Raw genomic sequence first — 13,427 nt, 5'->3', positions numbered from 1 at the left:
TGTTGTTGAGGTACGCATACTCAAAAGCATACTTTGCAATACGCTCAGAACAGAACTTCGTGATCACCTAGCAGAAGAATAGGATCAGAACAAATCACACATAGTATAAAAAAACCATTTGCAAACAAAGATAATAAGCAACATGCATCTGCAAATATACACAAAAAAGTATACTCACACAATAGTGATAAGCAACTAGTCCATAATCATCGAATTAGGCATAAAATGTTCATCCATCATTGTTTTAAGTTTCAACTATATGGCAATTGAAATGAAATCCCCTTAACGAACATGTCAGATCAATCTAAGTTAACCTAAAAGGCTAATCTCTAAGCTTAGATTCCACAAAATTCATATATCATAAGGCCATAATCCAAATGAAGACTGAACGAGGAGCAAAAAATCGGAATTCTCACCTTAAGACTCTCAACGACACCAGGAACAACCTCGTGCTCAAGCCCCGCATACTCACCTTCAGTGTTCTCTCTGATGACAACGATATCAACATTTTCATGGCGAGTAGGCAAACCAGGCAAATTGAAACAGTTGACCAGAGACGCAAAGAGGTCAAGCTCTTTCCTAAGCTGCACGTTAAGCGAACTCACACCACCACCGACAGGAGTCTTAAGCCCACCTTTCAAACAAACCTTATTCTTCCTTATCGACTCCATCACTTCCGGCGGCATACGGCTCATTTCTCCGTGAACATCGTACTTCTCGAAGAAGATCGGCGCGTGCATCGCTTCCATCACCTGCTCCACGGCGTTCGTCACCAGAGGACCGATTCCATCTCCAGGAATCAGCGTCACTGCGCGTGGTGCTCCGTCACCGGGTCTAGGCATGTAAGTCACCGATCGGGTCTGGATACCCGATCCATTCGCGTTTCTAGCGAGATTCTTGAGTAGAGTTAGCGATCGGCGAGACATTTTTTCTCTGCGAATGTTGGGTTTGAATCTGAGATAAAAGATTTGATCGAAGAAGAAGAAGAAGTTTCGCCCTTTGGCCTTTGGGAGCTGGAGGCGGACGAAAAGCGTTTATTGTTAAATTTTAGGTATTTACACATTTACTCCCCAAAATCTTCATCTTATTAAGATATTTCCATAAAAGAATTCGATATTTGCTTATTAGACCCATATTTGCTAAATCGTCAATTCGGATATTTATACAACTGCCCCCATTAGTTTGATATTGCTCAATTTTTTACCTCAGTTATTTACAAAATTGCAGGTAAATTTTTGATCAGGTGTGAACATGAGACAGCATTTGCAAAATTATCACTTCGTCTCTCAATAATCCCAAAAATCCGAATCTTCTGGACAATGCTTTTTTACTGAATTGGTGCTCAAGTGGACCACTTGGACTTTTCTACATTTAAAACCTCCTCATTTTTACCAAATGTTGCGAATCTGGTACTCAGTCTAATGCTCTTGGATTGACATTAGTAAACTCTCACATAGCAAGAGTCAAAAAAAGAAACTTAGATCTCTACTGAGACGTAATGTTAGTACACAGTAAGCTTTGACTGTAATGTTTAGTAGAATGCAAGTAAGTGAAGATATTCCAATTTTAAACATTACTTGCAGAGCTTAGTAGAATCCAGATGAAAAATGATGTACAGAATAAAAATACATACATATATAATAAGCATGTTTCTGGTATGCATCGCCTTATTATACAAAAAAACTGCTAAGCCGATGCAGGAAACCAGTCCACTAGTGCTGCTTGCAAAATGGGGTATGATCCAGGGGCACTGAAAAATATGTTTACAAAAACGATGCCCATTGCTATAAAATGGTGAGTAATACTTTTCTAACACACTATTTATTAAAATTAGTTGAATCTCTCCTGGTCTTTTTTCTTTTCTTTTTTTGCAGGTACAACCTTTTATACCTGAGTGATTTGCTTATAACGAAGGACCAAGACCGATGCTACCAAAAGAACCTCCCAGCTTGTTTTGAGAAGCTTCATGAACGCTGATCTTGATTGTGCGGCTCTGTGATGATCTATAAATGTCGATACATTCCTCAAGATCCGCTTCACATGTCAGAAGAACCCATTCCTTGTCATCATCCAGGTACTTCAGATCAAAGGGTGCAATATTATCTATGTTAAAACGCCTAGCAATCTCATGCTGCAACTCTCTGAATCCCCAAGTAGGGAGCAACGTAAACCGTACTTTGGCCTCCCCAAATGTGGCTTTCACTTTAGAGGCCCCTTCTGCTTTCAACTTCCTTCTATTACTCTCCGGTAACCGAGGTAGGTTTTCGAAAAGAGGATGCTCACTGAACGTTTTGTGGCTTAGTGTTCGAGAGAGGGACTTTGTTTCCTCTTGATTCATCGTATGCAGCCTTACCTCGCTACGAGCTCTCTTCAAGATTGCGCTTGCATTTTCAGCCATCAGAGTGGTTACAGTATTTGAGGTGTTTCCAGTATTGCTACTTTGATTAGCTCCAGTTGAACAGCATGTGCTTGAACCAGAGCTGTGGCTACAAGAAGATGATGGAGGTGACTTTGGAGCTGCAGCAGCAGTTCCCTGTGCTGAAACACCGTTCTCGGTTTGAGCAGTTACATTCCTTGACTGGTCAGTATTCTTGAAGGTAGTGCCAGTACCAGACATATGCGGGGAGCTTAGTTCTGGGAAACTTGTATAGAATGAATCAAGTTGAATAGAGCCTTGAACACCTTGAACAGAGTCTATAACAAGTTGGAGCTTCTTTAATGAGTGTCCCACTTTCTTGATCTTCCGAGAAGGCCATCGTGTTATCCCGTGTTGTCTGCATATTCTTTTCAAGGTAGTTGGACAGACTGCAACATAAGAATGAAACTGTGTGAATCATCCTTCACTGTCAGAGAGAAGTTGATAAAATGAACATAATAACAAGAAGTTTTCTTACCACCAATGCTCTTGGCTGCATCTTTGAGGCTTCCTGCAAAGTATTGTCGAAGAACTTCTAAACCAATAGTCTTTTCTGTTTTTGTTCTTCTCTTCTCACCTGGTCTTCTACTGCCTAACAATGTCTGCCCCACACCAAAAGAAGCTGATTCAAAACTTGGATCCATGTCGATTCTGAGTCCTGAATTTGACACCTTCTGAAACTGATCGGTTTCTGAAATAAAGTTACTGTGTCCTGATCCAATCTGATTGTTATCCCATCCAGATGTGAGCATGAACTCTTCTTTTGGCTCTTCTTTCTGGTACTCCCAAGAAAGAGACACACCTTTACCTTTCTCGTTAGCCTTTATCATGTGTGAGATCCATGAAGAATCTTCTTGAGAAATTTCTTCCAAAGGCAAAGGTTTCATATTCTCTCCGGTTTCTCCAAATACTACTTCCTCTCTAACGGGAAACACCACTTCTAGCTCTAGTTCTTTATCAATGACAAGATTTAAGCTCCTGAAATCTTGCTGCAGGGTCACAGAGAGTGACTTGAGCATATCTTGTTGCGCTTCGGTGTCAAGGCAAGTTTTTGGAAAGAAAAACTCCAACACAAACTCAACGGAACCATTGAATTTGCTTTTCAGTGGGACTGCTAAAGCAGCATGTAGACCTGAGATCTTAGCATGGTGTGCAAGAGGATAGTTGGTTTTGCTAAAAGTGATTACTTCAGGCACAAAAAACAGTTTGGTTGCCTTGAAAGCTTTTCCCACAATGCCTTCCCCTTGAAGCAGATGGTGTTCAGAACATGCCTCTAGAAAATTACGACTCTGATGGTCAGGGACAATGCAAGCATCATCTACAGTTGAAACACACTCTGAGAAGTTCTCATCAGAATGGCGGGATCCAACTTTGCCTTGCCGAGCACACGGTGCCCACGTTAAAGCCAGAGGTAGATCATATAATCTGCAGACCCATGTCAAAAACTCTGATACCTCAGGTAATGCTGCATAGTAGAATTCATTATAGACCTGCAGAAACTGTAACAAAAGGGCATATGATGACATTTAGCAACAAAAGTTCAAAGTTTCTGTGTGTTGAAGAGTAAAAGTTTGGTTTATGAGACCATTTTAACACACCTCTCTGCTTGGAGATTTCAAGTTTCTTGAACTCCTTAGATTAACAGACTACAAAAAAAAACAAGAAACCTCTTTAGGCTACAAATACACAAACAAATCTTCTCATTCAAGTGTTATTTTGTTAAACATGTAACTGGATGACTTTGAGACACCAAGGAAAGAGAAAAACCTCGAGAGCTTTACAGATATTGTCAAGCTCTGGCCTGTAATTCATCTTCTGAGTAGTTGTAACAATCTCAACAACACCCAAACAAGTCCCACTACCTCTTTCAAATACAGGAAGGGCTAATGATCCACGAACATCACATTTCTCTGCTTCTTTGATGCGCGGATACTCATCGCTTCTGAAGAAGCGCACATCAGGTGTCCACTCAGGTAGCTTCCCGAGGAAAACACGGCCAGGAAGACCCACAGACTCCGTGGAATCCTCATGAGCCGGGAAATTGTAGGCCACTGAAACATCTCTGTATCTTTTAAGACTTAAGTATTTAGGGTTGAAGAAGTGTGGCTGCTCCAAAGTGGTGAGAAAGTTTTTGCCTTCTTGTTGAATTGGTACCCATATCTGTATGAGGAAGTCTTTATCTTGCATAAGACCCTTTATAGCTTGTACTAATCTATCTTTCACTGATGAAGAAGGGCCTTGACTTGTTCTTGGAGCAATCCACCATCTTCTTCCTCCTTCAGTTTCTTCAAGGAGAAACTTCTCTGCTTGTGCAGAACTCATGGCTGCAGACTGGTCAAAAGGTACTTGATTCAACGGCTGATTAGAGAGATCCTCGATCTTGAGGAAGCCCGGTGTTATTGGAGGAAACTTTCTCCCTGTTTCTTCGTTAGAGATATGATCTTGTGAAGGGTTCTCAGCAAATTGATAACCATAAAGGAAAGAGTTATTGTTGTTGTCACTCATGGTGGTAGAATCAGAAACTTGTTGTCCCAACGTCTGCTTCAAGCTCTTACCATCTGTTGTCTCAAGCCAACATCCATCATAGAAGAGTTCCTCCATGAAATCCATATCCATAGCCGTCTCAGAGAATACACCAAAGCTAGAATTTGGTAAGAAACTGCCATCTCCACCACCACCCCCACCACCTTCCATATCAAAAGAAACTCCTTTTTTTGTTTTCAACCCAATCTCGTATCCACCAAAACCCTAAAAAAATAATTAGTGACTTGTGCTTTGATGTTGTACTTCAAGAACCAGCAAGACCAAGCGTCTTTGAGGTCCCCTTAAGGTGTTCTACATAACCGATCTGCAAAGGTTGTCGAAACATGATCAAAACCCAAACAAGAAAGAAAGCAGAAACAAGATAAGAGCAAAGAAAAACTCAGTCTATGTCAACTGCAAGATCAAAAGTGCATTTGAAACATGTATATAAAAGAAATTTAAGAGAGATGTGAGATCATAGAGAGGCTATTAATATATATAAAAAAGGAAAGCTACAGAGAGTTGACTTGAAAGGAGGAGGGATTCATCAAGTACTAACATCAGCAGCTTTCAAGTACAATATTCCCCAATGGACATGGAAACTCTCCAAGAGGGCCAATTATTGAACACACTTAAAAAGACAAATTCAAAGGAAATTTCCAGTAGACAATCAATGCCACACACAAGAAGATAATGAAAGTATATAAACTGAGAATCTGATGCTTCATGACATCAGTTTCCATAGAACAAAAAAATCTTCTGATGCTCCATAACACAAAGAACAAAACAATCGTCCGACAAAACCCCAGAAATAGTTAGTAACTAAACTACATAACCCACACAAAAGAAAGAAAAAAAAAAAAGTTACTTACTTTATCAAGCAAGATTCCTCGAGCAAGTAGAGAGAATTTCAGAGAAGAAAAAAAAAAAAAATGACTTTTGGGTTTCAAACACTCAGAAGAAGTAAGAGTTAACAAATAAGAGCTGACAGGACAACAAAAAAGAAGCTCTGCTCTGGTTTTTTTTTCAGTTATTAAGAGAGGCTTGTTTGTTTGGTCTCTGTTTATTGGTACACAATACACATAAATGATGAAGAAAAGAAAAAAAAGAAAACTGAGAAAAAAAACTCCTTTAGCTCATCAAATAGATGATATTATCATCACCACTTCTTTTTTATCTCTCTTTCTCTTTCTGGACACACGCAAGTAGGTGGTGATGGAAGAAGGGTAAATAGGGAGTATTAGTCTATTTTAATTCTCACCATGTGGGCGTGCAGAATCTTTCCCCAAGAACAAAGTGGACCCGTTTTTTACCATCCAATTAGATCTCTCTACTGTTCTAATCTCTTCACATTTCCATTAATATTAAAAAAATAAAAAAAAAAAAAAAAACCCCACCTGCAGTTAAAAATAAGATCTTTTGTTTCTCTGTTTTCTTCTGCAAAAGAGAGAAAGATAAGAATTTGAGAAATAGATTAGAGGAGGAAGAGAGGGTGTTTAAGAGCTCTGTGGTGGTGTTTTGTTTCTCCTAATGATGTAGTTGGTGATGTCTTTTGGCCTATTACTTGTTTAAAGATTCGTCCAAATTTTTTAAACATATCAGATATTTAATTAATTATTTTGATTACGTGAGCAAATGTGTACTTTGTTCTGTTTGATTGGTTAAACAGCTTGTTGATCTGTATCAATGGGAGAGGGAGAAGAAAGATTCTTTGCACAAGACAATGTCTGTCATGTTGAACAGGTTTCATTAATTATTTTGACCTTCAAGATTCTTTCTTTCTTTTAACTTCTCTTAAAAACAATCATCCCTTTCCTGACCTCAGCCCTAGTTTTTTTTTGTTTTTTAACTCTTTGTTTGAAATTTTCGTAAACGCCCTTTGTATATATAAATTAATTGCTCTAATTTATTCATCTTTCTTGTGCTTTCAGTATTTGCCATGGTGTTTTTTTTTTTCATTCTCTCTGTATATATATGTCTGTGTATATGGATATAGATGTGTGAGTGTATTATGCTCATAGATTGATAAGATGCAAATTAAAATAATTAGCCAATAGTTACTCTTCTTCTTTAAGATTGAGCTTTGTATTGATTTCAGTACAAAAGAGGTTTAAACTATCTTATACTACTTAATATATTCATTAAAAATTTAAAATTGTAAACTTTAATGCTTTTCTGAAAGTTCATTTCATGCTTTCAAATGGCATCCATGTGATCCGACGATTCATGGAAGAAGAGACGGAATACATAGTTTCTTTTTTTTTTCGGATTATACAATGATTCCTTCACTAGCTAATTGCCTAATTGAATTGTTTTTATGATAAAGATTTCTCACACTGATTGATCATAGCAAACTTTTTTATAAACTATAATGATATACGTACTTTCCATTTTTAATGATGGCTATAAAGTGTAATCATTTAGAAATTAATTACTTGAATTATTGAAGCTCGACAACAAACGTTGAGATTGTATTTGACCAAAACAGTTATTTTAGGATTGAAATATGGATCTCACATTTTTACATAAAGCTAGATCTATTCTAGGAATCTATATATGTATGTGTGCGGTATGAAATATTAAAGAGAAAACAAAAATGTTAAAAGTGATGAAGAAAGTTGTTACTGGTGTATAGTACATAGTTATAACTTATAACCAACCTTGCAAGTTAAAATGTGTAATGTATTGCAAGTTAAATGTGTAACTGATAATCATATGTTACCTACGTTGCAAGTACTTTGTAAGTAAAAAATCTTAAGTACCCATCCGTTTTGTTGTTTTGTTTTGCGGTCTAACGATTTTACGTACAACTAGAATCATATTCGACTACTGGACCAGACAGACCTAGCTAGGATCAAACACATAGTACAAGTCTGTCTACACTTATAATGGGGACTGCCTCGAATGTCTAAGTGGTTGAGGTTTACTCACATGAGTTCTTGGTCTCAGTACTTAATTGACCCGATGTTACTTCTTCTTTGTGCTTGCTAAATTCCTCAGTTTTAGTTAGTAATTAAACACAACATTTTATAGCAAACGCCAAATCTCTGATTGGTTGAAAGCATTGACTGAATATAGAAAATTTCTTAATGTTTTAAATATTATACCATCTTTGTTTGTGCGGTAGCTAGGCATTGGATTCTTCTACTATAAAGAAGAAGAAAAACATTCCTTTTGCAAACACACGTACAGCTTAAATTGGACAAGATATCATGTTGAAACAAATATTGAGAAACAAAAAATCATGTTGAAACAAATATATGAAAAAAAAAGAGTTCAGAAAATGAAGCATCGATTAAAGCGATCATGCTAGATTAATACTCTTGTGGGTGAAGAAAGCTTTTTTTTTTGTTTGAAAACTTGTAAAGAGATTGTTTATAGTGTAAGAAGCATATCTATACATAAAACTTAGCAACTGTAGGCCGGACAAATATTACATGAGGAGCTGCTCATTAAACTCTACCAATTGTGTTCGATAATTACCAATGTACTTGAATTTATATGTTCGGTTTATAGAGTTAGTTAGAATTTTTTGTTTTGTAGACCAAAGATTGGTGAAAGTTTTAGAAATCATTCGGTACTTATAGAAGGAAATTTAAGAACGATGCTACGAGATGAGTTTTCTCACTAATTTACCTCAAAATTATATCCACAAATATGAATAACAATAAATTTCAAATGAAATATACATAATATTATTAATATATTAGAACTACGATATGGTTTTTTTTGTGCTCTTTAGTTATATGCATGTGAAAATAAGCCATATTAACATCTACTCATCCCAAAAATTTCGTGATTGAGTCGTTCGTTTTTAATAGAAGTTTAATGTGCGACTACCACATGAACGTTGAGAATTTCAATGTACCGATCCAAGACCAAATATAAGGCAAATCCAACATCCAATCCAGTCTTTAACACATGTTCTCCTCAATTTATCAATTCTCAGAATAGTAAATTAGAGGACGATTATAGAATAATGTAAACTAATTTCCAAAGGGTCAGGCTTTGAGAGCGGGGAGAAAGTTGGGTTAAGTAGTTTAGCCACTTTGCTCCAAAAAGTAAGGATCAAACGGCTCTCAGTGATCTGAGGAGCCATCGTCCCTTATTCATCGTCCGATATCCCCGACTCGCCGCGTCCAAAACCTTACTAAACAAATGATTTCATTTCATTGTAATCCTCTTACTTTAATCTCCATTAATTTCATAAATACTCAGTTGGAATCCATGTGTTTATATGATAACTTATCAGTTTTATCGTATATATGCAATTCATTTATTTAGTTTACAATCTAGACGAGACATATATGTCTGAATCCTCAGATCACAATCTAGACGATAACAATATATTGTCGTGCACGAAATATCTCTCTATACTTTTTTAATATATATAAAAAATAGCACGAAAATTTCTATCACTGAAATTCTTTGTCTGAATCCGGCAGGCCCTACACATGTCGCTTTTCTGGAAACAATAATTTCACTCCTTGATTACACGATGAAACCTCCTTAATCCTTATAATTAACTAGACTTTAGATGAAAGACTTTGATATTATAAACAAATATCGAAATCATGAGAGTATATATGTATATGTGTATATACGTACAAACTTGTTTAGAAAAATTAGCAAGTGGCGCTATAAATCTTAAGGCAAATGTTAATTAGTAAGTAAGCTACTTTACTAATTATGTCATAACTCATAAGTACTTCTTGTTTTTCAAAGAAAAATAAACTAAGATTAGATATAATACTTTTTCTGAAGCAAAGCTCGCGATAATGGAAGATGATGTCACGCCGTTTAATGACTTTTTAAATGAGAGCCAAGTGATTAATATTATTTTTCTGTCGCCACCCATTGCGGCATCACACTAGAAGTTAAATGAGATTATTGTTATATACTAACAATTTGCTATTTCTGATTTTAGAATTGTAGTTTGATTAGGTGTAAAGCCTGGATTTAAAGATAAATTAATCTCGCTCAAGAATCCACTTAAAATATTTTGATTAGACTAAATCATTATGGTGCAATATATTCATATAAGTATGTATATAGGTTTTCCTCTTAAAATAATCACGATGACGTGCTTCCCACATAGTTAAATCTAGCTATATACACTGCATAATACACATATACATTGGTACATAATGTTTTTAATACCTAACTGTATGTTGTAGTACTCACTGGTTTCTCTTTATTACTTTGTTCTATTACGGATCTGAATTTAATATTAATAAGTTACAATTTACATTACATAAAGACATATACTATATGCTTAGTCCAATACATTGTAATAATTAATATTTTGTTTCATTTCTGTTTAGTTTATACTATTAAAATAAAACAACATCGTATTGCCGAATCGCCAAGCATCAGCAATCAGGAATTGTCAAATTCGTTCATTTATGTATATTTTGTGTTGGATCCATCTGACATTTTCTTATGACGTCAACCCAATTAATGTTTTTGGATCATATAATAGTATTCAAGTTGTGGTTTCTGATTAAATATAATAATTTCAGGAAAAAAAAACAAGAAATATATCATCTTTGTTTCTTTTTCTCAAAGCCAAAGCCTATTCTCAATCATGTAATTTTTTTTAGACGATTTTGCTAAGCGAAAAAAAATAGTTATAACCATTACAAAAATATGGACGATATATACTTATATCTTATGAAATGTTGTTATTGCTTTCTATGAAATATAGAGTTTAGTTGTATTTCAGGATTCCAGTTAATGTGATTATATATATAAGCTAAACTAAATTAGAGCATAGTTCACCATTTTTATTTGGATGGAGTGCTAATTTGAGATGCAAAGAACGTGTGAGGAGATAAATCGGTCAACTTCAGCTTACGTAAGCCTTCATATCTACCATTTTAAAACAAATCAAACTAGCATATAAAAAGTATTATGATTCAGATATTTTTCTTTCTTTTTTTGTCAACATGTTGCAGATGTAGACATATGAAATGTACGTGAACAATTTTATTTACATATTTCTCACGCGCGTGTGACGTACACGAGCCAGTATAATCAATCAAGAAACGAGAGCTAGAGAGATTCATCTTTGATAATATGCGCAAAAGATTTTTTTTTTTTGGTTGATAATATTGCATTTTACATACTATTTATTAAATTTTAAAGGAAATCTCATAAGAAGATTCTTTTTGTTGTTTTTGATGTATATTAATATACGAACAAGCATCGCTGTAAACGATAATTATTGTTATTAAATAGAGTTCGTAGTTGAATATTCGTGAAGGTTGTGTGTCGCACTATTTTGATAAATGTTTTGAAGTACAACTGAAAAATATTTGTTTAACAGATTCGAGAAGATTAATTGAAAACTGTCTCGGATTAGGGTTCGCGCATGTTGTAATTAGTTCCGCGTGCTTACCTATATTGCATCTGAATCTTCAGATTAGTAATAGTTTTTTTAAAGATTCAATCTTAATTTATAAATTATACTACTTTATCTTAAAGCTAGCTGGTGAAAAACAAGGTTATCTTAAAAATAAGTAAGACTAAGATTCTTTAGCGGATTAAGATCTAATCTATCCATGATATATAGAACGGTAAGAGTTATTAAAAAATAGAATGGTTGGAGGTCTTGGAGATCGTGGTGAGTTTGAGATCAGGTCAAACAATGAAAATTTGGTAACAATGGCACTAATTAACTCCGACTTTTAATGTTCTTATGGATTTCATATGTTTTAGGCGATCAACTCTGTTTTTCAGTTTTATGTCAATCCTTTGTTACGATGTGTCAATATATAGTTACCCTTTTACGAATCGCACTTCCATTTATTTTTCATGTAAGATGATACACCAAACTAAAGAATACTGAAAACTTGTTACAGAATCAAAGAGCATGTAATTAAGATTTCTTAATTGTCCACGTATCTTTTCATGTTTATCAGATTCCAAATTAATATACCAAAATATCAGTACTACATTTTCTTTATTAAGCATATATATAGAAGATATACCAATATCCTAAATACATTTACATACCATCAAATCACAACATTAACCAATTAGAAGAAGCAAACATCCAATATAACTAAATTCCCTATATTATATAAATATATACTAATTAAAGACTTAACCTAAGATCTAAAGAACACCCGAATGTGTCTGAACTAGAAAGATCATGTATTGTTGCAGGAACATTCAGATCCAAAGCCCCTCCAACTCCAATGATCGGCTCCTCTTCCCTTTCCCAGTGACATCTCATGTGACCTCCTAAAGCCTGACCACTGGAGAACACTCTAAAACAGATATTACACTTATGATGCCCTGAAAACATAACAATCTTTCCCTGATGATCATGATCACTAGAAGTGGTAACCGTCATAGGATAATCGTTTACGTTTGTGATTGCGAAACATCCTTTAACGTTCTTATGACTTGCTCTGTGTCCTCCTAAAGCCTGGTGTGATCCAAACACTTTCTTACATCCCCCACACTCGAACCGTTCACTAGTACTCGATGAAGATGGTGTGCCATTAGACAGCATTAAGAGACAAGAAGCGACTTCATGATCTTCCTCAGACATAAATGAGACCCAATCTAGTGATCTCTGGTTTAGTTGTTTTGATGAAGCTGCGGTGGTGGGGCTGCGGTAGTTAGGAGGAGGATTGATGCCACGCCATTGACGCTCAGGATGACATCTCATGTGACCAAAGAGAGCTTTCCAAGACCAGAATTGTCTGCCACATTCGGTACATGGACGTGTGATTTTGGGGGCATTAGGGTCTGGTTTTTTGGTGTACCTTGGTTTCTTTGGTGAAGAACTAGAAGATGAAGCAATGGTTTTAGTGCGTTTCCTTTTAGGACTGTGATCGTAACTTGGAGATAAAGCAAACTGGAGATTTGGATTAGGGTTTCTTGCGTTAGAAGGATGAAGTGGAATGTGAAAGGTGGGATCATAGTAGGAATTATAGTTGGTCATCGTGATCACGTAGAGAAAGTGATTGATGAAAACGAAAAAAAAAGAGTAGGAGTTAGAGAAAGGAGTTGCTTAAGTAGAAGAAGAAGAAGAAGACGGAGACGGTTACGTAGGAAAGAAGTTATGGAGGAACAGGGAGACAGTTAACTTCAGTTGAGGAACAGAGCGGTTTACTATGTAAGGAGACTTATCCTCTCGCAGTTTGAATCCACGTTTTTTTTTAATGTGTCAGTTTTGCTGCTTAAGTGCTTATTATTTGTGGCCCAATTTTATATCTAATGGGCCTTAAAGTCCAGTTTCTCGAGTAATGCAAGAGCTTTCTTGGTATTGGGGAGATTGGTTTGGTAAGGCCAATAAGTCAAAACTCAAAACTACTTCATCAGTTATTAAAGTTGTTAAACCAGGGTATTGTTCATATTAATGTGTTATACTCTCTTCACAGAGTAAAATATAAAGAAGATTAGTGGATTTGGAGCTTCCATTACCCATTTCGGTGGAGCTTCCACAGAAAAAAAAAAAAAAAAAAAAAAACCC

The 13,427-nt window shown here is 35.7% G+C and overlaps 3 protein-coding genes across 4 annotated transcripts; all 3 read right to left on the bottom strand.

Annotated features, from left to right (window-relative positions):
- Positions 95–926, bottom strand: LOC109127216 (isocitrate dehydrogenase [NAD] regulatory subunit 1, mitochondrial-like). The gene is made up of 2 exons (XM_019231739.1): positions 417–926; positions 95–148 (listed from the first exon to the last, which is right to left on the bottom strand). The coding sequence occupies exons 1-2, from the start codon at positions 924–926 to the stop codon at positions 95–97; spliced, it is 564 nt and encodes a 187-aa protein (XP_019087284.1).
- LOC104721254 (protein NLP2) lies at positions 1,591–6,262 on the bottom strand. 2 transcript variants are annotated; one of them, XM_010439194.2, is made up of 5 exons: positions 5,812–6,262; positions 4,184–5,264; positions 4,015–4,062; positions 2,895–3,915; positions 1,591–2,805 (listed from the first exon to the last, which is right to left on the bottom strand). In XM_010439194.2, the coding sequence occupies exons 2-5, from the start codon at positions 5,108–5,110 to the stop codon at positions 1,904–1,906; spliced, it is 2,898 nt and encodes a 965-aa protein (XP_010437496.1). In that variant the 5' UTR covers positions 5,111–5,264; positions 5,812–6,262; the 3' UTR covers positions 1,591–1,903. The 2 variants fall into 2 exon arrangements, with proteins under 2 accessions (XP_010437496.1, XP_010437497.1); XM_010439195.2 differs by lacking the exon at positions 5,812–6,262 and adding an exon at positions 5,499–5,733.
- Positions 12,039–12,896, bottom strand: LOC104727563 (zinc finger protein ZAT3-like). The gene has a single exon (XM_010446658.1). It carries the CDS (start codon positions 12,894–12,896, stop codon positions 12,039–12,041), a length of 858 nt encoding a protein of 285 aa, XP_010444960.1.

This window comes from Camelina sativa, chromosome 11, assembly GCF_000633955.1.
Source record: "Camelina sativa cultivar DH55 chromosome 11, Cs, whole genome shotgun sequence".
NCBI lineage: Eukaryota > Viridiplantae > Streptophyta > Magnoliopsida > Brassicales > Brassicaceae > Camelina > Camelina sativa.
Note: the sequence above shows the minus strand (reverse complement) of the source record. Positions and strands in the feature narration are given on the sequence as shown.

Excerpts from the sequence above, each read along its gene's own strand:
- LOC109127216 (XM_019231739.1), bottom strand. The coding sequence starts at position 926 with ATGTCTCGCCGATCGCTAACTCTACTCAAGAATCTCGCTAGAAACGCG. Across the intron at positions 149-416 it reads GTGTCGTTGAGAGTCTTAAG|ATGCATGTTGCTTATTATCT; the intron begins GTGAGAATTCCG and ends GTATATTTGCAG.
- LOC104721254 (XM_010439194.2), bottom strand. The coding sequence starts at position 5,110 with ATGGAAGGTGGTGGGGGTGGTGGTGGAGATGGCAGTTTCTTACCAAAT. Across the intron at positions 4,063-4,183 it reads ATATCTGTAAAGCTCTCGAG|TCTGTTAATCTAAGGAGTTC; the intron begins GTTTTTCTCTTT and ends TTTTTTTTGTAG. Across the intron at positions 2,806-2,894 it reads TGCAGCCAAGAGCATTGGTG|TCTGTCCAACTACCTTGAAA; the intron begins GTAAGAAAACTT and ends CTTATGTTGCAG.
- LOC104727563 (XM_010446658.1), bottom strand. The coding sequence starts at position 12,896 with ATGACCAACTATAATTCCTACTATGATCCCACCTTTCACATTCCACTT.